The sequence below is a fragment of the Perognathus longimembris genome, chromosome 8 (genome assembly GCF_023159225.1).
Source record: "Perognathus longimembris pacificus isolate PPM17 chromosome 8, ASM2315922v1, whole genome shotgun sequence".
In the NCBI taxonomy this organism is placed as follows: Eukaryota; Metazoa; Chordata; class Mammalia; order Rodentia; family Heteromyidae; genus Perognathus; species Perognathus longimembris.
This window is the reverse complement of record NC_063168.1, coordinates 23,343,940-23,369,169: the sequence shown is the minus strand read 5'-3', so window position 1 is coordinate 23,369,169 and position 25,230 is coordinate 23,343,940. Positions and strand designations below refer to the sequence as shown.

The 25,230-nt window shown below is 35.7% G+C and overlaps 1 protein-coding gene across 3 annotated transcripts in view; it reads right to left on the bottom strand.

The window, feature by feature from the left end:
- The window catches only part of Aplf (aprataxin and PNKP like factor), a 49,855-nt gene that overhangs the window by 6,223 nt on the left and 18,402 nt on the right, over window positions 1-25,230 (bottom strand). For 2 of the 3 annotated variants that reach the window (XM_048352644.1, XM_048352646.1), the window contains 3 exons: window positions 21,475-21,659; window positions 15,122-15,456; window positions 12,194-12,319 (listed from right to left, as the gene is read on the bottom strand). In XM_048352644.1, the coding sequence (XP_048208601.1) occupies window positions 12,194-12,319; window positions 15,122-15,456; window positions 21,475-21,659 (646 nt within the window). The remainder of the gene's footprint in view (window positions 1-12,193; window positions 12,320-15,121; window positions 15,457-21,474; window positions 21,660-25,230) is intronic. The other variant, XM_048352645.1, reaches the window with a different exon arrangement.

Genomic DNA, 25,230 nt, shown 5'->3' with positions numbered 1-25,230 from the left:
TAAATAATCTACAATAAAACTAAACCATAAGAGGTCTTATATTGAAAAATATTGGCCTTTTGATGATAGTATTTGCTGAACGCCTATTCCATGCCAGGCACATTTCTAGGTGCAAAGGCAAAGTAGAGAATTAGATAAAGTTCATCAGAGAGGGCTGGGATTGTGGCTTAGCGGTAGAGTGCTTGCTTGGCGTGCATGAAGCTCTGGGTTCTATTCCTCAGCACCACATAAATAGAAAAAGCCGGAAGTGGCACTGTGGCTCAAGAGGTAGAGTGCTAGCCTTGAGCAAAAAGAAGCCAGAGACAGTGCTCAGGCCCTGAGTCCAAGCTCCAGGACTGGCAAAAAAAAAAAAAAAAAAAAAAAAAGTTCTTGTAAAGAATGTTAAACATGATACCTATATGACATCATTCAGATAATGCAAAATTGTGCTAGCAGCAACAATATGAAACAATGGTTATACATGATTAATACATTGATTGGTACCTCTTTCTTAGGGGATCAACAAGAGTGAACTGGGGTATATCTGCAATAGGTATGTACTGAGGTACACAATTGTCTATTGTGCCTGTATCATAAATATTTTTACTGGACCAACTTACATTCATTTATTCAGTAAATATTGTCTGAATGTCTCACTATATTCTGGCTCTAAGAAGTCAATGAGGCTAAAATATTTGATGAGATACACATTCTTGCCCCTAAGGAGACAGTCTAGGGGCAGAGGTAAGACAGACATTAGATAAGCATTTTCTTAATTGAAAAACAACTTCTGTGAAGATGGGAAATAACTTCTTATGATATCTTTCAGGAAACAAGGACTACATAAAGGCTTCTTCTGTGTCTCATGCTAAATAATGTTCTTCATTTTGCTTTTCATTTGGGACAATTAAGACATCGTGTGTGTGTGCGCGTGCGTGTGCGCACCCACGCACACAGCAGTACTGGGGCTTAAAACTCAGGACGTTTCTTTCTTACCTGGCATTTTTTGCTCATAGGTTGTGCTCTACTGCTTGAACTACACTTCTTTTTGTTGGCTAACGAGAGCTGGTTTCAAACCTAGGTCCTCAGATCTCAGCCAGTGTCTAGCTCTAAAGCAACTTTTGAAGAATTGAATAATTTACATTATAGATTGATATAAAATTTTCCCATTGTCTTTCCCTGCAACTTTGTATTTCCAGATGCATTAAGTGGATTAAAATGGCCAGTCTCAGGAAGCAGATTCCTAACCTCAAATCTAGTCTAGTCTGTGAGTTGTAAGAGTAAGCAGTAAGTATGATCTTAGTGGCTTATCCTCAGGTGCGGATAAGCGATATGAGACTATGATCTATACTTTCCAGCTTAGTCAATGACCATCTAATGACATAGATCTGGGCAATTTAATGAACTGGATTTTTAAATGCTACAACAATTAGATGAATAAATTTTCCATTTATAAATTCCTTTGTGGTATTAGTGTAAAATGTCTCTAAAGGTTCTTTTCTATCATTTGAAAAAGTGTGCACTTTGTGTGCAAAATATTTTGTAAATAATTATACCTTATAAGTAATGTATATTTATCCTTTGTGCATCTGACACTCAGTGGGATCCTGATGAGCAAAATAAATAATTTCTAACCATATAGAAGCATCTCCATTATAAATACCTGGGCTTTCTTGTTTTCAGCAGTGACTACTATTTTCTCCCTATATTCTTTTTATCTCCCTCTTAATTTGTTGAACAACAGGAAGGAATTTTACTGCTTGAAAGCTGTTGTAATCATGTAACCTGCCTTCTGTGGCAGACTTTAATTAATGCTACTTTCAAGACTTGCAACTGAAACCCTAGAATCATTTTAACACTTGCCAATTAAACTTTCTCCAAGGAAAAAAAAGTTTCCTACCCACATTGTTCAGTAAAAACTGATCATGAGGCTATGAACTCTTGAAAGATGTCTATTAGAGCAAAGGAACTGAATTTAAATTTTTACTTAGTTTTGCTTAATTTACCATTAAATTATGAACAGCTACATGTGGCTAGTATGAGTCAACTGAATAACACAGGTTTAATTCAAAAACTGCAAAAAAGGAAGATTTTTCTCTGCTCAGAAAAGATTAACTTATAATTACAACTCCTCTCCTAAACAAAACATTTTCTATTATTATTTGTTTTTTTTTTGTTTTTTGTTTTTTGTTTTTTTGCCAGTACTGGGCTTGAACTCAGGACCTGAGCACTATCTCTGGCTTCCTTTTAAGACACAACACCACTTCCAACACAACATTTTCTTTCTTATAGACTCTCAATAGAAGTAAAAGTTGTATAGGTAGAAGTGTTATTATCGAAACTAGGAAGACAGTGACTAAAATAAAATCAGAATAGCAACTAATATTAGAAAGGCTTACTGTGAATCCACCTCCTTAATGGCTGCCTAAGCTTCAGTTTCCTTGCTTGTGAAAAGCAAATAAATATCAGGGACATGAAGCTGTTATACAACCCCATGCGATAACACACAGTAAGTCCTTAGTCCAAGCACTTGGGAAGTGGTAATGTTAACCATGGAGTCATTGACTATTTCAAGAAATAGTCACAGAGTACTTATTTCATGTCAAGCCTGAGTCAGACGTCAGTGATACTTGGGTATTATTACTCTTCCTTCTGACTTTTCCTATAATGTGAATATTGAGTGTTACAGGAGTGCAATGCACAATTAATTAGGGTCATAACTCAACAGTTTTGAGAAATGGAAAAAAGATTCTACTCAAGATTGTATGGTTGGGGTAATTAACCCAAATCTGACCTTTTGAAGGAAAGGAAATTTCAGACTTGAAAAAAATAAACTGGAGAACTTGGAAGTGATGGGTAGCCATAAAGAAGCACAGCTGAAGTGACGATTTGTGGGAAGATGTTTCCTTTCTAAACAAGCTCGTACAAAGCACTGAACATTAAGTTCTGTCATTATAAGTATAATAATACTGTATAATTAATGTTAGGCACCAGGGGAGGAAGATGAAGACTGGAATAACAAAGGTATTTTTTACTTGAATCTAGAAAAAAGATTACTGGTCATTTAAGACTGGTCATGTGAGACACCACAGGTGAACTTTGAAAGGTCCCTTCAAAGGCTCATTTGTTGAGATCCTGGTCCCTAGTTCAGCATTTGAAGAAACTGAGGGTGGGGTCTAGCTGGAGAAAGTAGGTCCCTGAGAGCAGGTCTTTGGGGTACACTCTCCAGAGCCCCTTCCCCTCCATGTCTCTCTGCCTAGAATCCACCAGGAAGTGAACAGCCTTCTTCTACCAGATGCTCCCATAGTCATGGAAGACTGAGCCAATGGCATGGGAGAGAGACCATGCACAGCACCCATTGAAACCATAGGCCCAAATGTCTCCTGCTTTCCTTAAGTTGTTTAGGTCAGATATTTTGGTCACAACTATAAGAAAGTAACCTATACGTTTGAAAACTTTTTAGTTTGAAAATAGTCAAACCTAAACATGTGGGCAAGAATACAACAGTGAAGTCCCATATAATTTCACAAGATCCTTCAGTGTTAACATCCTATCTATATGGATCACTTACTATCTATAGTTGTTTGAGATTTAAAGTATTTTTGTCCTTCCTTTGGCAATGTCTGTTTGAGGTAGCCAAGAGACCTTACTTATCTTTCTTTGCCCAATTTGAGAAGGATTGCTGAAAAGTTACATATAATCTGAATTATTTGCTCCAGCCTTTTTTGAAAACTGACTTAGAAATTTTCAAGTAAGTAAATGTGCTTTAAAAACAAGTAAAGAAATGAAACCAAGAAAGTTACCTATGAGACTTAAGTACAGTTGATATAGCAAATAGCATTATAAAATTGCTGATACCAACTGGCAGGCCACAAAGATGAAAAGGGACAGTAACTTTGTAAAAAGAAAAAATGAAGATGCAGCAGCAGAAAGCAGAAGGATTGGTCCAGACTGAAGTTTGCACAGGCAGTTCTCCATTCTGTTTTCTTCAAACATGCCACAGTTGAACTCAGAAATCCTATTTACACACTCTCACAAACTATCCTGACCAGGACAAGCAATTTCAGAGTAAATGTATGAATGAATAAAATAAAAGCTCTATAGTTGGACCTTCTGAAAAAGAAAAGCAAGGGCTCCTGAGTGGCTCAAGTGGTAGAGTGTCGGCCTGCAAGCTCGAGGCCCTGAATCCAACACTCAGTGCCATCAAAACAAAAACAAGAAACAAAAAACTGAACAGCAGAAAATGTATCATGAAATTTTACATTTAAAAACTGGAAAAAAGCAAGTTTATGTACAGATTTCCATTAAAGTTGTTTCTTTGAGGCACTGCTAATGGTTTTCATCCTTTCAGGCTAGTACTCCACCACTTTGAGCCACAGCTCTATTTCCAGATTTTGAGTGGTTAATTGGAGATAAGAGTCTCACTTTCCGGCCTGAGCTGGCTTTGAATCGCTTTCCGCAGATCTCGGTGTCTCCTGAGTAGCTAGGATTACAAGGGTGAACCATTAGTGCCCAGAGACATTGGAATTTTGATAGTAATCTGAATTAGCAGACTACTCTGGGTAGTATAGACATTTTAGCAATATTAACTCTTTCAATTCATAGTTATAAAAATGTTTCATTTATTGGTGTTTTTGCCATTTTCCATTAATGTTTGATAGTTTTCCATGTATATGTTTTCACCTCCTTGGTAAATTAATTTCTATGCATTTTCTTTTTTGTAGGTATTATGTCTTTCATTAATCCTGTTTTTAGATAGTTGACTATTAGTGTTTAAAAATGCTACTGATTTTTATGTTGATTTTATATCCTGTTACTTTACTGAATTCATTTATTAGTTCTAACAATTTTTTGGTAGAGTAGGGATTTCTCTCTATATAAGAGCATGTCATCTGCTATATTTTTCTATTAAATAGGAAACATGGACATTTGTTTTGATACCTTTACAACTTCTTAAGAAAAATAATTGTTTTTTAAAAGTGAATAACTTATAATACAAGCAAGTTTTTAATTCTCATTGGTTGGAGTACAAAAGTTTCTGGATTGAAAAGGACCTTCCTAGCACTTAAACCTTATCCCTCCAGACATTAGCACAGATGTTCCACTGCCCCGAGCCTGCAAAGGATCCAAGAAGAGCACCTAGCCCAACTTTATAGCTTTCACAAAGACTTCAGGGAATTCTGTCTTTGTATTTCTTTGCCTGCCTGTTTGCCTGCCTTCCTCTTTCCCTCCCTCCCTCCCTCCCTCCCTCCCTCCCTCTCTTCCTTCCTTCTTTTTTGTGCCTATCCTCGAACTTTAACTCTGTGCCAGGATTCAGCCCCTTAGCTTTTTATTGTCAAGGCTAGTGCTCTACCACTTGAGCCACAAAACAACTTCTAACTTTTTCTGAGGACTTCAGTGGAGATAAGAGTCTTGATACTGACAAAGAAAATGGCTGGTTACCAGAGAACCAAATAAATATAATAAGAAATGACAAGGCAGGGCCCTAAGAAGGTGGATAACATGGCAGGAGTTATCAAACATCTCTCAGTCTGAACTATCAATATTCATGGAATTAACTCCCAATTAAATGACATAAAATGACTGGTCAGATTAAAAAAAATGCCCTTCTTGTAGTTAATGCTAATTTGTAATTGTGATATTTAGTAAACTTCAGTCTATGGATCCTGATGTTTGTCAGAAACCAATCCATTTGGGAGGCAGTTTTTCTACTGGATATATGTCAGAGTATTCCTAGTATTACTATGTTGAAATGACTGTCAATGTGCTCATACTTATTAACAGTCAAAGTACTCATTGAATCTTTTTACATAAACCTAAGACTGAAATACATTAGAATTTCCTGCCATTAACAATTGGTATTGCTTCTCCAGGAAACCATGAAAACCTGACCATCATATTAATCAGAGTCAATTGTAACAGGTTCCTGAGGTACAACTTGCTCAGCACTGTAAGATACTTAGCTCTAGTCAATCACTCAGGTCATCTGGGAACAGAGTCGTACACAAATGCCTGATAGAGAGATGCCACTCCCTCTTGGACCTGTTCACATCTATTTTTTTATCTTTGAACTTTAGAGTTTGTAGAATCAGAAGAGCTGAGCCAGAATGTAAACTAAACCACTGACTTAGGGAAAATCTGTGAACCAAGCCTCTTTCTTTATCTGAAAGGCAAACATAGAACGAGCTTCTTTGTTCTGAGGGTTAGATGAAGTCAAATCTATGAATAGATGTAGGCTATTAGGCGTTTCATAGATATTAGTCTTTTTTTAGACATAAAAATCAATTTTGCTTTAAGATGTCTTAAAATATCTGAAAACTCTGTCAATAGATGTAATTTGCAATTAATACTAAATGGCTAAATTTTTTCCTTCAACAATATATATAATTCTGCTTGAATGCTTCTCAATCATATTTCACACATTTATGTACTAATTTCTAATATTTGGATATGCAGATTCCATTCTCAAAAATCATTTATTTCGGGGTGGGAATATGGCTTAACAGTAAAGTACTTGCTTAGCATGTATGAAGCCCTGGGTTCAATTCCTCAGCACCACATAAATAGAAAAAGCTGGAAGTGGCACTGTGGTTCAAGAGGTATACTGCTAGCCTTGAGGAAAAAGAAGCCACAGACAGTACTCAGGCTGAGTCCAAGCCTCAGGACTTGTCAAAACAAAAATCAGTTATTTCATAATAATACAAACTATTTTTTCCATATAAGTCTACATTGTAGCTAGGTGGCAATTGTGGAAAAAAATCAAGGTATTAAATATTCCCTAGAGTAATACACAAGTCCATAAGAATCTATAAATCTGAGGTGATACACCTAAGTTTAACCTCAAGGTTGGTTTCATGTGTATACATTCTATTTAGTGCTTAATTTACCAAGTAAGCCTAGGAGTGATGCATGAAATTCTATTACTCACCACAGGAAGAGAATGAGTCAGAGACAAGAACAGCCATCACTGGGTTATGCTGGACATTATGTATCTAATGTTCTAGTTCAGACAAGTGCCTTAAACTAATCAAACCCATGAAATAGAGTGAGAGTCTTCCAACAGAAATCAGTGAACAGAACAAAAGAAATCAGTTAAATATGTAAGATGTTTAAAATGAGAATACCTTCTAGTTTTTTCAAATTATCATTATTTTCAAATAGGATTTGTCAGAAAATGTTAACAATACTTATGGTCCAGAAAAAAATTTTTATAATTACATATAACTATATGTAATTACATAAACACTTTCCTAAACACTAACTTTCTACATTAAAGAAGATGTGAAAGTCTTTATTTTTACTGCAGTATGCATATAATTATGCAATCAGAATTTATTTTTCCTGTTTTATTCTTGGATGAAATAGCAGAAAATGAAATATATTCACACATGTATAGTTTCCTGTTTCCACGTTTGCTTTGTACTGACAAAACTGTGACCCTACATAATAATACTTGGTAATACAAAGCTTAAGTAGTTGACATGTAGTATAAGACTACTTAACATAGTATATACAACCCTGATTATACCTAGATATATCAAAAATAAAAACTGAAATTACACAGATTCAAAAGATTAAAACAAGACTTGGAAGCATAATCATAGTAATAATAATAATAATAGTAATAATAATAATGCAATATAAAGCTAGCATTCAATTAAGATATTGTTTCTATTTGAGAATAATGTGTACATTGTTTCTAGTTTTCTAAATACCATTTGTTGATGGTTTCAGTGATTTATGATTTGTGAAATTTTAGTATTTTTCACATGTGGTTATAGTAAAAATAACCAAACTAAATTGAATCATTTTATTTTCTTGATACAGTGAAAAACATTTTCTAGCACTAAACAGTATACATTTAGTAAATGATTGTCAAAAATGTTAAAGAAGTCAGGTGCCTATGGCTGGCTCAACAGTGTAATCCTAGCTACTAGGAGGATGAAATCTAAAGATCACAATTTGGAGCTAGCATAGGCAGAAAAGTCCATGAGGCTCTTATCTCCAATTAACTAGCACAAATCAGGGAGTAGACTTGTAGCTGAAGTGGTAGAGGGACAGCCTTAAGTGGAAAAAGGGAAGTAAGAGCTCAAGATGCTGAGTTCAAGCCCCAGTACAGGCACAAAAAGAAAAGACAAAAATAGAATATTAAAGTGGGAACTTGGAATATAACATTGGTTCTGTTTAGTAGTGATAATAAACCTACTAGATATGATTCTGTATAAGTAATAATGATAATGTGAGAAGAGATAGTATATAAATACATAATACGATTCTGCAGTTAGAATTTGTTATTTGGTTTAATTAGAAAGTTAATGATTCTTTCAAATTACCTTATCTAAAAGTTTTTCATTCTTTGTTATTTGCAGCTAGAATCAGAATGTAAAACAAATAAAAGCTGAATTTTTTCCTTTGTTAATTTTTCTTTCCTGAGATTTTTGCAGAATGTGAGGTATCATTGTTTACTTTACGTACTGTTGCAAAAATAAGGAAATAGACTGAGCTACTAAGACCATAAAGCTAGTGAGATCTAAATCAAATCTTCTCCCTCCAGTCCAGAATAGTCCTGCCTATACTGTAGTCAAGGCTTTCTAAAGTAGTAATGATAATCATCATTTTAATATAATGACAAAATATAGTTAAACAACAAGAAACCTCCATAGGGAGAAAACCTTTCCTGTCTATATAGATATGTTTAGATAAAGAAATGAATGCATTTATTAGCACTGGTAGGCTAGTGGTCTTGGAATAATTTCTGTTGACTATTCCCTGCTCTGACCTTTTCTTTTTTTTTTAAGTGACACAAATTCAGCAGTGTTTTACACCATTTGTCTTGTCAAGTCTTCTTACTTTTCTCAAGAACAGATACATTTGGATTTTGCTTCTAAGAAAAGATACAAGGCACCATACTGAACCAATACTCTTACAACTAGAAAAAAACCTGACAGATTATTACATATATGACAGAATTGTAATACTATAAAGTCGTTGGCATTTTGACAGGACATTAAGTAGGATTAAAGATTCATTTAAGCGGAGTACTGGTAGCTCACGCCTGTAATTGTAGCTATTTAGGAGACAGAAACCAGAAGGATTATGATTTTTTTTCCAGTCCTGAAACTTGGACTCCAGGCCTGAGCACTGTCCCTAGCTTCTTTTTGCTAACACTCTGCCACTTGAGCCACAGTGTCACTTCTGGCACTTTCTAGATATGTGGTGCTGAGGAATCAAACTGAGGGCTTCATGTATACAAGGCAAGCACTCTACCATTAGGCTATATTCCCAGCCCAGGATTATTATTTGAGATGAATTTAGGCAAAAAAAGTTCATGAGACTTCATGTCAACCAATGCTTGGGCACAGTGGCACACACTGTCATTCCAGTTTGTCAGATGAGATCAGGAGGACTGTGGTTACAAGCCAGCCTGGGCATAAAAATTTGCAACTCCCCATCTCAGTAGAACAATTTAGGCATGCCTATTATGGTGGTGCATAGCTATCATCCCAGTTACAGTGGAACAAATAAATAGGAGGTTTGCAGTCTAGGCTATAAGGGCAAAAAGTAAGAGTCTACCTTAAAAACAACCAAGAACATGTCCATCTTTATAATTAGGTCTTCCTGAAAACTTTTTCTCTCATTGAAATTTTATAGCTTCTCAAGAGATTTTTTTTTTTTTTTTTTTGGCCAGTCCTGGGCCTTGGACTCAGGGCCTGAGCACTGTCCCTGGCTTCTTTTTGCTCAAGGCTAGCACTCTGCCACTTGAGCCACAGCGCCGCTTCTGGCCGTTTTCTGTATACGTGGTGCTGGGGAATCGAACCTAGGGCCTCGTGTATCCGAGGCAGGCACTCTTGCCACTAGGCTATATCCCCAGCCCACAAGAGATTTTTTAATACTTATACTTATTTCTAAAAATCTGATACTTTTTTATGTTATTATAAATATTACCTTTATCTTTATTTTCTAACTGGTTGGCATTGGAATATAGAAATTCAATTGATTTTATATATTGATCTTCATATCCAAAAACCTTGCAAAGCACTTATTAATATTTATAATTCATCAGAAGGCTACTCTGTATTTCCTATGCATACAGTAATAATCTGCAAACAATGTAAGTTTTATCTCTTCCAATCCTTAACAATTTTTGTCTTGTCTTACTACACTCGCTTTGAATTGCTACTGCAAAGATAAATGGACATACTGATAATCTGCCTCCTTTTCTTATTTCTGACTTTGAAAGAACATTTTTAGTATGTTACTTCCAAGAGTATTTGCTGTAGATTTCATAAATATCCCTTATAGGAATGAAGCTCCCTTCCATCTCTGTTTTGTAGTCCATTTTTATCATGAATAAGTGCTGATTTTTGTCTTTTGGGGAGGAATGTCTACTAATATTTACTTATTCTGCTCATATCGTAAATCAGATTGTTCTTACTATTGAAATGTGCATTAGTGAAAATTTCATTCCTAAAATAAACCACATTTGGTCATTACATTTTCCTTTTTATTTATAGCCTGACTCAGTTTTCAGGTTTTTTCATGGTACTTGCATTGAAAGTAAGCTTGCTTTGTAATCTTTTCTTTCTTGTATTATTCTTGCTGGGTTGTGTAGCAACTTACGAGGATTTTTTTTTTTACATTTTTTGAAATAACATGCAATAATTTGCTTCTTACTTGACCGAGTGCACTTAAGTATGCATTCGATTTCTCTAATGTTATAGAATTTGCTTTTTTTAATCACTTAACTTTCTAATTTTATTTATGTGGTACCAAGTAATTGAACTCAGGGCCTCATGCATGCAGGTCAAGCACTCTACCACTAAGTCATTCCCAGCCCCTTGGACTTTCTTTTTTCTTGCATCTGCTTTCTAAAGTTGTATTTTTCTAGAAATATGTCCATTTCTCCTAAATTTTCAAGTTTATTGAGTCAATCATAACCTCCTCTTATTATCTATAGGATGCTCTTCCTGCTTGCACAGTGGAGCATTTATTTTTCAGATGATAAGATATTATATGTTTGCTTTTCCTTTCCAGTTTCAGAAACTAATTATATCCTCTTATGGAACACCACAATCACCAACACAGTGACAACTTTAGGTGGCCATGTAGGTTCAATAATGTGTATTTGCAAAATACACATTATTACACATTATCTAAATATTATTATCTAAAATACACATTATCTAAAAAAGATGGCTATGTTGGGCTAGGCATAGTGGTACAGTCCTGTAATCTCAGGATCAAAATGAAGGCTAGCCTAGGTAAAATGTTAGTGAGACCCTAGCTTAATAAACCAGCTGTAGTGATACTTGTTTATAATCTCAACTACAAGGGAAGTGGGAGGATAATCATAGTCTGAGACTTGTGAAAGTATAAGAAGCTATCCAAAGTATAACTGAATACCAAATAGATCTGGGAGAGAAGCTCAAGGGGTAGAGTGCCTGTCTGGCAAGCTCAGGGCCCTGAATTCAAACTGCAAATATGTTGTTCTAGTATTACACTCTCTATTTTCACTTTGGTAGTTCAGTTCAACTCAAATTCGCCAATTCATTAAATAAAGTTTTCAACAAGGACAAAATCCTTTGCTGTCTAGATCCTTGCTGCCTAGAGGGGAAAATTCTGATAATGAAACACATTCTCAAAAGAGAAGCCCTACTCAGTGCATGGTATAGAAACACAGGAGAGATACTCTTACTCTTCTGTTATGACCGAGTTTTAGGTGTTGGCAAGAATGGTAAAGTAGCAGGAGAGTCAGAGATAACATCCCCAGTGGATATGTTAAGGAGAAAGTCCTTAATTACCTGATCTGCATTTTGAAGTTAGAAATAAAGACAATTTCAGGTATTTATAATATTTGAAACTTCAACAATTTAGGAATATCTAAAAGAAACATCCTTCTACCTGTTAAAAAAATGAAAATCTGTTATCTATGGAAGTGTAAAAGACATAGGCTTGAGATGATAATCTGCTCAAAATCAAGAAAAGAATTTAGGATAATATACAGACATGAAAATAAAACTAAGAAGCAAGGGAATGAGTAGGGTTGGAAAATATGGGAGTAGAATAATAAAGGGGTGATACTAATCAATATGCACTGCACACATAAATTGGACGTGGTGAATTGAAACACCTTTGTACAACTATTTAAATAATTTTTTTGGAAAACAAAGAGAATTTCAGGTGAGAGGTACAGCCAAACACTCAATTTCCTTACCTGTAGCAAGAGGCTCCATAGGGGCATTCAGGCCGGCCATCAGCTTCTTCTTCATCCACCACTTGTACATCTCCATAGTCATCGTCGCCAGGGTGGCTGAAGTGTTGGAAATGGACAGGATTCTTCCTATGAGGGTGACAAAGGACTGTCAGAATGACAGATATTTAGTGACTGTAGCATGTATCAAGCAACACACACTGACTGTTTCAGAACAAGAACCAATATACTATGGTGATGACATAAAGTTGATGACATCTAGTCAGTATAGGATTCTCACAGAAACTATAAATTTCTCATGTCAAATGCTTTATAAGCACACATAGGTCCATAATAAATATATAACATAAATATCACCAGCATATGCTTTTTAAAAGTTTAAATGAAGTGAACACATCTATGTACCATCTGCTAAGAAAATGAACAGAACAAACCTCCTTACAAATCTTCTGTAACACCTCCTTAGCCATTAAACCCATTTGACTACACAAAGCTCGTTCTACTGTTCTAAAAGTATTTCTTAAACTCTTCAGTTTCAGGCCTCTTTTACAATCTTAAAATTCATGAAAACTTTTGTTTATATGGGTTATTTTTCCCTATTAGAAATATATAAGGATGGAAGAGATGCTGTGGCTCAAATGGTAGAATGCTAGCCTTGAGCACAAAAAGGCTCAGGGACAGTGCCCAGGCCCTGAGTTCAAGCCCCACAACTGACAAAAAAAAGGAAGGAAGGAAGGAAGGAAGGAAGGAAGGAAGGAAGGAAGGAAGGAAGGAAGGAAGGAAGGAAGGAAGGAAGGAAGGAAGGAAGGAAAATATAAGGCTAGATTGGAAACATTTGTCTTGTGGATTGGGACGTTCAAGACAAGGACAGCATTTGGCAATGGCCTCCTGCTGAGCTATAACTTGATGGAAGGAAAGTGAGGGTAGATACAGGGAGTTAAAACATGAGGGGTAGATAAAACATGATACCCCACTCTTACAGTCCCATGAAAGCAGGAGTTTACTCTCATGAGAAAGGCATTAATTCACTCATGATAGGTTCACTACTCCCATAACCCAATCATATTTGTGCTATTTTCAAATATTTTAATTTTATAAATTATTACTGCTTACTATAACCAATATTAATCTCTACTTATACTCATATTTTCCTCCTAGATATCTAGGATTCCATTTTCAGGGCCCTTCCTTCTTTCTTAACATTGAACTCATTTGTTGTTGTCTAAGTCCCAAGACAACAAGTTTGGCAAGTGACACAAAAAAACAAAGAAGACTCTGTGTCCTGGCTGCCTCTGGCATTTTCAAATGTGGGTGCGCAGGTCTCCTCATTCTTTCTGTCTCTCTTTCTCACTTGTCTTCAACAATACTTCACAAACTTCACAATAACCAGAGGTGAAAACATTGCCTTATCCTATTAACTCTCAAATGACTGGCGTGACCTTTTGTAGATAAAAGTTATAAAAGTTATAGGACAAATTAAAGGAATAAATGTTCTATTCACTGAAAAGAGAGAAATTCAATTTACATCTGGTTTTTAAGGTTTATTAAGGGAATATACAGCATTAATAGAAAAACTGTATAACACCAAAGAATAAACTTTTCAATGGTATCAACTTAGGGGAAGTATGGAGATAGGAAATAAAGAGAACAAGAAGTATGAACTAAAGCTGTAACACTGAAGCTGAAGAAAAGCTACATTTAAATGGGATTTAATTATGAATACATGTAACAAGAACTCAGTATATGTCATTTCCTCTCCTTTGTAACAAAAACATTTTGGATTTTTTGTTTCAGTGTTAAATATTTCTTAGGTATTAAGTATATAAAAATTATTTAAAATCTAAAGTCAAGGCTGATAAAAACTAAACACAAATGAATAATAGACAAAATATTCAATCATCATCAATCATGTTTTAACAAAGATAAATGGGAAGTTTTAACATTTATCCAAATACTAAAATGACAATGTACTTTTTCTTTTTGGAGCCTGTTCCAGGGTTTGAACTTTGGGTCTGGGCTCTGTCCCTGAGCATTTTTTGCTCAAGGATAGTGTCCTACCACTTGAGCCACAGCTCCACTTCTGTCTTTTTATGGTAGTTTAGTGGTGATTAGAGTTTCATGGACTTTCCTGCTGGTGCTGGCTTCTAACCTCAATCCTGAGGTCTCATCCTCTTGAGAAGCTAGTATTACAGGTGTGAGCCACTGGCACCTTCTAAAATGACAGTATACTTTTATGAGAAATATAATGAGTATAAAATAAACAGAATATGTGATATAATTATACTCTTTGCATGAAAGACAAGTGACTAGCATGCACAGTTATATTATTTCCTTAAATAAGTTGCAATGACAAAAAAAATTTTGAAATGGGACTGTGTAACTATATGCATGTAATTATAAACATTATAATGATATCATAGCATAAAACTGATTATCATTTGAATTCATAAAAAATCATTATTTTAAATTTCACAATATGAAAATAGAAAAAAATATTTTATTAGAAAAATATAAAAGAAAATACACAAATGTGGTAAGATGCCAAAGCAATCTATAGTTATCCTAATAGTTAGACTATATACAAAAACTATTTGTGAAACCATCTCCCTAGTACTGAGCCATTAAATAAGTAGTATTTAAGTCTGGATGGTTCCATTTTCAAGTCTGGATTTTCCAGTATTTAGACCTTTGCATTAGTCAGCATGTCTACCTTTAAAACATTTAATTCCCTGTTGTATCTTAAAAGCCTCTGGCATGATTTGCTAGAATGCATACAGAAAGTGCAACCCAGTGATAATACTAGAAACATGGTAAAGCTCCCAACCTAAGCCAATGGGGTTATACTAGGTTTTTAATACACTATAGCATAGATCTCCATGGTTCTATGCTACCTAATAGTGGCATTATATTCTACCTGTGATTTCATTTTACCTGTAGCAGTTTGCCCCATACATGCAGGATGTCCTCATGACCTTGTTTCCTTGTGAGCCTTGTGGAAGTGAATCCATTGTCTTTGTATGAAAAGTTTGAGGACTGGAGGGATCAGAGCCAGAATCCAGATGGCATCTGTCAGACTCAGTGGGGAACAACTTGCTTTGGACACTCAAACAACTCTTAGAACAGCTTGCTGCCTTGTCCTCTTCATTTGGTGTTTCCTTAGTCACAACTTTATGTTCAACTACAATTTTGTGTCTCTGTGCATTAGTCTTTATACTACTCATATTTATATTATTTAATGTAATTGGAGAAAATGAGTCTGGTATTTCCTACAAAAGATCAGGAAAAAGGTCAGAAGCCATAAACAGTACTATGCTCACCAAAAATAAAATAAAATAAAATTGATGAAGGTATGTTAGGACCCATTCTGACAAAAAGCATGTTTCCATTGAGATGATCTGAATAAAAGTTTCCATTTAACCAATTTAAAGGTGCTTTGCACCAAGTAAATACTCTCATTAGAATTGTAGAACCTTTTGAATTTACACCTACCACCAGCACAAGTAGTAAGCCTAGTCTTGTTTTAAAAGCCCTCTAATGACTTAACACTTCCTGCAGAGAAAGGAACATTGCTCAGATAAATGCTAGTCATCCTGATAATGACCCCTAGCTGATGACAATGCATTAGCCACACATATATTTACCTCATGGACAAATAAGGATTCATGTTATGATGGCTACCATCTGGAAACAGCTAGTTTCACTGCTTAATTCCAACAGGTCGAATTTATTAATACTAATATTATTATTAATACTAAGTGTTTAATATTTTTCTTTCCTTTTTAAAGAAACACACTATAGAACTGCAAAATACTATTTAAGTGACTAATCATCTTGCTAATGAACCTGGCTTTTATAGTCATTCTGTAAACTAACAAAAGAACTATGAGAACAGCAATTACTTGGCTATTTCCTGCTGGTAGCATTCATGCCAACTACTCTAAACCATACATTCTGCTTCTAAACCACTTGACTACTCTCCAATCTCATCCTGCACTACTGCAGAACTAACTGGCACAATTCAGCAATGAGAACTCTGAACTAGGAAGTGAGTAATCCTAACCTGTCCTCTGACTTGACAGTCCAGTTTTCATTTTCCCTGCTTAGCAGTGATCAGCAAATCCACTAGATCTCCAATAAAATGTCAGTCTCAGGTTCAAGATGGCATTTCCAAATGCCATAGGTAATTCTCTTGGAGTGTCATTCTCCTCTTGATGTCAGAAAGGGAGGAAGTAACTTCTTCCAACAAACTGCAAACTCCCTATACCTTAGAACTTTCAGCCTCTCAATTCTATACAAAGCCTGGGAGTATGAGGGTGGAGTCTTCATATACCATTTAAAAGGCTCAATGAGGAAGAACTGATCCTCATTGATAGTGGCTCCTTTCAAACATGAGATACTCATGTTTAGTACCTCTGATCCCAGATTCTGCTCACAGTGGTAGTTTGAGGGAGACAGGGAAAATATCACGCTAAGCAGCCTAGCCCACTTATTACAGGAAAAAAAAAAGACAAAAGTAGGGAAATGGTAAAATAAATTAGAATACATTCCTACTATGAAACATTGTACAGAAATTGAAATAATAGTTACCTCTCTAAAAATGTCTTTAAGCAAACAAGAATAGTCTATATACTGTTATGCAATTTAGCTTATTATATATTTATACATGTCTACTTATATAAACCCAATTAGAACACTTAGAATCATGCAAAATATTAGTAAGACAATGGGATGAAAGAATGGGACAAAGCCAAGTCTTCCCTCTTTATTCTGCATATTTCTATAGTTATTTTTAACAATAAGCAGGTATCATTTTAAGTGAAAAACCCAAAGAAAATGAAATATAATAAAATGTATAGCATCATAATTTAATTTCCTATTTTAGTTTCACAAAATATAAAGAAAATATTCTTTTATTTTTAAAAAACAGTTTAAATCCTTACAAAGAGCATGTTTAACATGTTAACTTATTCTGAAAGAGAAAGAAATGTTAAAAACCAGTGGTAACAATACTATGGATGAGGGATTCTCAAATATATTTTAAGAGGCTCCAAAACTTGAATTCTTAATTCTCTTTACGGAATTCCATGAAATATTGATATATAATAGACCCTTGGCATTCAAAAATTTAACACTCATGGTTTCAATTATTTATAAATGATCCCAAAATCCATTACATGCAGTAATTTTTAAGTTTGCTGAGACTTAAAAGTACTGTGCCAACTACAAAGCTTAGGAGCTTGAACTAGTCGTTGAACTGACAAGTCAAGGAACAGGAAAGATGGAAGAGGCTCTCTCTATAGAAGGTAGAAGAAAGAGAGCTTCATTATTTTTCTAAACATTCCCACATTGCTTATTTCTTAAGATTAGATGGAAATAGAAGTATGGGAATAAACGGAATGCTAGAAATTCCTAAGAGTGACCAGATTTCCTGCAAAGGAAACTGCTGGAAGGTACCCTTGGTGCTTGGCGGTGACTAGAATGCACTAATAAAGCTAGTAAAACAGTCTGATAACTTGCCCCAAAGCACTTCCCTGCCCTTCAACCATCTGAACTCTTTTTTTTTTTTTGGCCAGTCCTGGGCCTTGGACTCAGGGCCTGAGCACTGTCCCTGGCTTCTTCCCGCTCAAGGCTAGCACTCTGCCACTTGAGCCACAGCGCCGCTTCTGGCCGTTTTCTGTATATGTGGTGCTGGGGAATCGAACCTAGGGCCTCGTGTATCTGAGGCAGGCACTCTTGCCACTAGGCTATATCCCCAGCCCCCAACCATCTGAACTCTTAATGTATTGCCAGGGAAAGAACTTCTCCTCTCATATAAACTCAGTGAGGTAATTTGTTATCGTTTCCAAGCTTCCCTTGGCAAGAATGTCTGTGTGGCTAAGTTGTCTTAAAAGTCCTGCATCAATTCCATTAGCATCCATACATTAATGACTGAATAATCCCAACCTCCCCATTTCATTCCTGAGCTTCAAATTGATATATTCAACCACCAGCTCAGCATTTCTTCCTCAATACTACGTGTTCCTCAAACTCCAAATGCCAAAACAAAAATCCTGCCTCTGTATTCTCTACCACAGTTACTGACAATACAATCAATATAGTCATTCCTTCTATCTAGAAATTTGGAAGTTTTCCTTTCATTCCTTCTTTTCCTAACTTTTCCCAGACTTGAACAATTAGTGCTAATTTTTCTTACCAGGTATTTTTCAAATCCAATGCTTCCTCATCATCCTTAAAGTCACTGCCTTGGTTCCTGAACAAAGACCCAGAAAGGCTACAAATCAAAGAAAGGTTGGACAAATGGGACTGCATCAAACTGCAGAGCTTCTGCACAGCAAAGGACATAGCTTGCAAGATAAACAGAAAGTCCACAGACTGGGAGAAGATCTTTACCGGCCATTCAACCGACAAAGGCCTCATATCTAAAATATATGCAGAACTAAAAAAAATTACCTTCCTCCAAAACAAAACTGCAAAGAACTAATAGCCCACTCATCAAGTGGGCTAAAGACCTACAAAGAGACTTCTCTGATGAGGAAATGAGAATGGCCAAGAGACATATGAAAAAGTGCTCTACATCACTGGCCATAAAGGAAATGCAAATCAAAGCAACATTGAGATTCCATCTCACCCCAGTAAAAATGTCATATATCAAGAAAACTAACAATAACAATTGTTGGAGGGGATGTGGCCAAAAGGGAACCCTACTTCATTGTTGGTGGGAATGTACACTGGTTCAGCCACTCTGGCAAGCAGTATGGAGAGTCCTCAGAAGGCTAAATGTAGAACTCCCCTATGACCCAGCAACCCACTTTTGGGTATTTATCCAAAAAAACCACAAACAAAATCACAGTAATGCCACCAGCACAACAATGTTCATTGCAGCACAATTTGTCATAGCGAGAATCTGGAACCAACCCAGATGCCCCTCCGTAGACGAATGGATCAGGAAAATGTGGTACATATACACAATGGAATTTTATGCCTCTATCAGAAAGAATGACATTGCCCCATTTGTAAGGAAATGGAAGGACTTGGAAAAAATTATACTAAGTGAAGTGAGCTAGACCCAAAGAACCATGGACTCTATTGTCTCCCTTATTGGGAATAATTAGCACAGGTTTAGGCAAGTCACAGCAGAGGATCACAAGAGCCCAATAGCTATACCCTTATAATCACATAAGATGATGCTAAGTGAAATGAACTCCATTTTATGGAAATGATTGTTATATCACAGTTGTAACTACTTTCAACATCCCATGTGTATCTGTAGTTTCTACTATTGATGATGTTCATGTATCACCTTCTTGTGATTGTATCTACACTATCTCTGTAATCTTATCTGAGTGAATGGGAAACAGTGTGTACTGGTATTAGAATTAGGAAATTCAAAGGGAATACCAAAATTGAGAGACAAAGGGTAAAATAAGAGAAACAACAACAAAAGCAATACTTGCAAAACTGTTTGGTGTAAGTGAACTGAACACCGCAGGGGGGGAAAGGGGGAGAGGGGAGGGGGGTATGAGGGACAAGGTAACAAACAGTACAAGAAAAGTATCCAATGCCTAACGTATGAAACTGTAACCTCTCTGTACATCAGTTTTATAATAAAAACTTTTAAAAAAAAAAGTCACTGCCTTGGCTCAGATTCTATTTCTTTCTCTCTTTTATTTTCTTTTTGCTAGTAGCAGAGTTTGAACTTGGGGCTTTGTACTTGCTCAGGTTGCTTGCTCAGATGGCACTCTACCATTGAGCCATGTTTCCAGCCTGGCTTTCTGCCTGTTAATTGAAGATAGAGTCTTGCAGACTTTTTGGCTTGGACTGGCTTCAAACTACAGTGCTTTCAATTGGATCCTCTTGAGTAGCTAGAATTAAAGGCTTGCACTACCAGTGCCTAGCAATTCTATTTCTTGACTATGTTAACAAATAACTCTTCCTTCATTCCTAGTTTTTTACCTCATTTTCTTCTAATCTCTGTTGAAGAGAGTTGCAGAAATTATCTTATGGCTGAAAATATCTTAAGGCAATCTCTCTGCAAAATACCCCTTCCTCTTCTTCCTAATGGCTTTACCTCCATCTCACATTGCTACTTAAACTTGCACTAAGACTTCTAAGAACAATAATTCCCAGTCTACTATAGCTGAGTATCCCATATCTAAAATGATTGCAACTAGAAATACTCTACATTTCAGAGGTTTTTTTTTTAATTTTGGAATATGCACATAGACATACAGTTGAGCATCCCTAATCTGCATATCAAAAATCTGACATTTCAGGGCCCAAATCCAAATCATTTTGAATATCTTATCAGTGTGCAGAGTTTCAGATTTGGGAGTATTTAAGATTTTTGGTCAGGGGATTAGAGATTCTCAATCTGTATTTGAATCTTCTGTATCTGGATCTTATTTGCCCTTCTAACTTTTCTTGTGTCTTCGCCTCCTCTGTACTACCTTCCTTTTCCTACCTCCTATCCTTTCTTCTCTAAGTATGAAAAGAACAACTCACAGGACAGGTCTGAACAATCCACCACAAGCTCACTTCCACCGTGATTCTTAAAGTGTTTCTAGACCTTTTCTTTCCTCTTTCAGTTTTTACAAACTCATTAGGATGATTTGCTGAATTGGCATTCCTTAACAGTGGGTATTCAGAATAATGAGGCCCATTTTTCAGATGCTTTTCAAAAATGGAACAAGAGAGTGACAGCCCCAGGGCAGAAAATTTATGCATTTTTCTTATTTGGAGAGAAGTGGCTTATGGTGAGAATTTCCCTAATACTTGTAAACCAATGGCAGAGCTTTGTGGGTCTTCACTTTTTAGTCTCGGAAAGAGTAAAAAGAATAGCATTGGTCTTGGAACAGTGTGCTCGGGAACAGGTCAAACGTCAGCAGCTGTCACAGAAGTCAGTCCTCTCATATTCTACCCTCACACCTGCCTCCTCCTCACGAGACAGAAACCAGTTCCTCAACGTGGAATGCAAGAGCTAGGTTTTCAGGACTGAGGCACCAAATGATGACCAGAGGTACATAGTCTCCATCTTTTCCCAGGCTGAAAATTTCTAAGTGGATACTTTCATTTTCTATAATGTACATTAACCTGTGCATTAAAAACCAAGGTAGTTTTATCTTCATAAACTCAATAATAAAAAGCAGGTCTTCTTCTTCTTGATGTATATAGTATAATTAATTCCTATCACTGTATCTAGGCAAAGGCTGTGAAGTGGTACTTGCTACCCAGAACATGTAACACAGAAAATAAATAATGAAATACTGATTTTTTAAAAAAATCACCTTGGATGAAATGACAGGCTCTTCTTGATCAATATTTTTATACTTTTTTCCTGAGTTTTGTTCTGCTGATATACTTTCTGAATTTCCTGATGAAATTAATTGTTTTCTGCCTTTCTGTGTCATATCTAGTAGAGTGTTTTCTTTGCAGATCCCTTCTTTTCCATCTTCCTGGATGATATGATTATCTGAAACACACACATTTAAAAAATATATATTCCATGTAAAAAAAAGAAACAGAATATGAACAGAAGAGCATGTAGAATTAAAGCTCCATTCATACTAATACCAACGTGGAAACATTTACTTGCAAATTACACAAATTACAAAGCAAAAGCACATGGCCAAGAGTGCTAAACCTGGTGTGTGCCAGGCCAAGATGCAACATGAGCTCCACATCTGTGTTTCACCTAACTTCTCTGAGCTTCATCTTCATCTGTAAAATGGGAATTATAATAATTCACGGAATTACTAGAAGTAAATGAGGTAAGATATGTAAACTAAGTTCACAACTTGCTACTTCATTTTTTGTTTGAGTAATACCAATTAAGTAGCTAACTGACTTTAACTAATGAAATATTGCTACCATAATTTTGAAATTATAACACTGAATTTCTCGAAGAAGAAAAACTGACCCAGAGAAACTCAATGAACTTTGCATGTATATATAAATATATACATACATATATAGATATATATACACATATATATAAAGTCCCTAATATCCACAGTTACCTTAACAGATAAGAACTCAAAGTAACTCAAAAGGAGAATGACATCTACATGCTTTGCTGATAAAGTCTCAATGACAATGGACACTGTATCCCATGTAATACTCACCCAAAGTCCAGTAAGTTAGTAAACCTAAGTCACTATCACATTTTGTTAACTACTTTATAAATCATCTAATAAGAAAAAAATGAGAAATGGAGATGTAGCACAGACGCAGAACACTTGCCTAGCATTTACAACACCCTAGGTTCCATACCTAGCACTAAAGAAAAAAGGAAGGTAAAGTAACATATGGGTAAAGGTAAGGGGAAGGGGAAGAATAACGATTTAAAAAGTAAAAGGTAAAAGAGAAAAAGGGAAAGGGCCACCTACTTTTTTAAAGAAGAAAATATGCATAACTATCTCTTCTACACCAGAAATGATCATTTGATGAAGGCAAAAATTTTATGTGTCTTAATAACTCTCTTCCTTGTGTTTTCGGTTCCTACAAATATGCCTAGTACAAGACTGGTGCTCAACAATTATTTCTAAGTGAATTGTAACTATAAACAGAATTTCTTCAAAGACTCCCCTAGAGCCAGGATATTAGTATGTGAACAATCTGTAGTTACTATTTTAGTGTACTAAAGGAGAGGTCAGTAATTTTTTTTTCTGGGGAAAAAAAAAACCCCAGAGAGCATACAGTTGAAGTTCTGTGGGCCACACTGTGTCAGTCACAATTACCCAACTCTAATTTGTAATTAGAGAGTAGCCATGCATTGTGGCTGTATTCCAATAAAGTTTTATTTGCAAAAATATGCAATGGGCCAAACTTGGCCCATTGGCTGTAGTCAGTTTACAGAAGGACACTCACATGGACTGAAATACTAAGCTCTTCTTTAAATTCAGGAAGTATCAGTGGAATAATGTCCATCTTTTCAGAGAAATATCAACTGAACCAATATAAAAATACTATTTAGTTATCAACCTTTAGTTACACAGTTACACTTTCCAGTTTCACTTGTAGTCAACCATGGAGAATTACAGAAACAATTCATACATTTTAAACCAATTGCTATTCTGTGTAACACACTGAAATCTTAATCTTGTTCCCTCTCACTCATTATCCCTTGCTCCAGTGTATCCATGCTATGTTCTGGTAGCCATTTAGTAACCTCCTTGGTTATCAGACCAACTATTGTGGTATCACAGTGCTTGTGTTCAAGTAACCATATTTTACTTAACAATAGCCCAAGGCACAAAGTGTGACTCCAGTGATCGAGTACCAGCCATGAGCAATCAAGCTGCCCAAGACCAAGTTCATGAGAAAAGAAACAATTCTACTTATCAATATATCTACGTATAGCTATACAGCTATATTGTATTATATATTATACAGTATATCTATATTATATCAATATACTGATGTATAGAGACAGATGTAACTGTATATAGTTTGATATATAGTTAGTTACATATAGTACATTCCATATGTATCATGTATATTCATGTGTATTTATATATCATATATATGGAATATTTATTCACATATGAAAGTATATAATATATAATGTATGCATGAAATACATATGAATGGCTGGCTTTGAACTGCAATCCTCAGATCTCAGTCTCCTGAATACTTAGGATTACAAGAATGAGTCACCAGTACCTGGCTTAAGTTTCTTAACTTTGATATTAGGTAGTTATAAAAAATTGTTTCAGTTCAACAAGTCGGATTATGTATACAATGCATCTTGATCAATATTAACCATTCCATCAATCTTTCCTAATCTCATCTAAGATTAGTTTAAGACATTGAAATGAACAAAGCAGGGCTGGAAGCATGGCTCAAGTGGTAAAATGCCAGCTGTGAGCCAATAGACCCAATGAGAACTCAAGGTCCTCCCTCAGTTAAAGCTAGTACTGACACAATCTATTCTCACATTGACTCTCTGAAGTAGATGACTACCTTCCATTATTCCTATTTCATACATAAGTGGCTCCTGGAGGTTAAGTAACTCAAGGTGAATTCCTGAGCCAAGACCTAAATCTCTCAAAATGCAAGCTCTTTTTCTTGACCTACCAATCTATTAGTGAAGAAAATGTTTACAACTCTTTCAGTATTTCCAATTCAAAAAGTTTATTACTGAGAGTCCACTATGAAGTGCACTAGATGCCTTGCTCTCCTAACTTAGGACAAAGTCCACTCACTTTATAGTCCTCAGCATTTAGCCTTCTCTATCTTTCCAGTTACACAGAGGCTTCCTTTCCATTCCTGTAACTTGTCAGGTCCCTTCCTGTTTGGAAACCTTTGCACAAGCAATTCGCTTTGCCTGGAATATCATTTTCCTAGCTAGCTCACATATTCTTCGAGTCTCATCTTAAACATCAGTTCTTTGTTGGTAAAGGGGAAGCTGGTCTTTAACATACCATACTCTGTACTTCTCCATCCTAGTAACCATAATGTATTTATGTGAGCACAATTGTATTTTTTCTCACTCTCTCTCCAGCTAGCCCATAAGATCTGTATGAGTAGGGACCATCTGTACTGTTGTCACTTAGCAAGCAGCTGGCATGGTAGTAAGCACTCAATAAATGATCTATTGTATACTAGAGTAAATGAGCACATGGTGGTCACTAAGAGCTCGGGCTGAGAAACAGTCAGGTGAACCTCATTTAACCAATAGTTGGCTATGTAACCTTGGCAAGGCACTTAACCCCTCATACCATGCATTTGTAAAATAGTGAGAAAACATTTCTTATTTCTTGGTGGTCATTAAAAATTGCACTGAAAGCACTCAGAACAATCTTTGCAAAGTTGAGGTGTGATTTAAAGCCTTAAAAAAGATTCACTCATTCAACAAATATGTTAGCCAAGATGCACTGTTAATAGCACACCCTCCCTCCACCCCCATCAACTTTTGGGATAAAATCTAAAAAATAAAGATAAGAAAAGTAGACAAAATGTATATGCTTTTGAACAGTAAAGACAACAAGCGCTATAGTGAAATTATCTAAGAAATTGAAGAAACATTTTAAAATTGTATG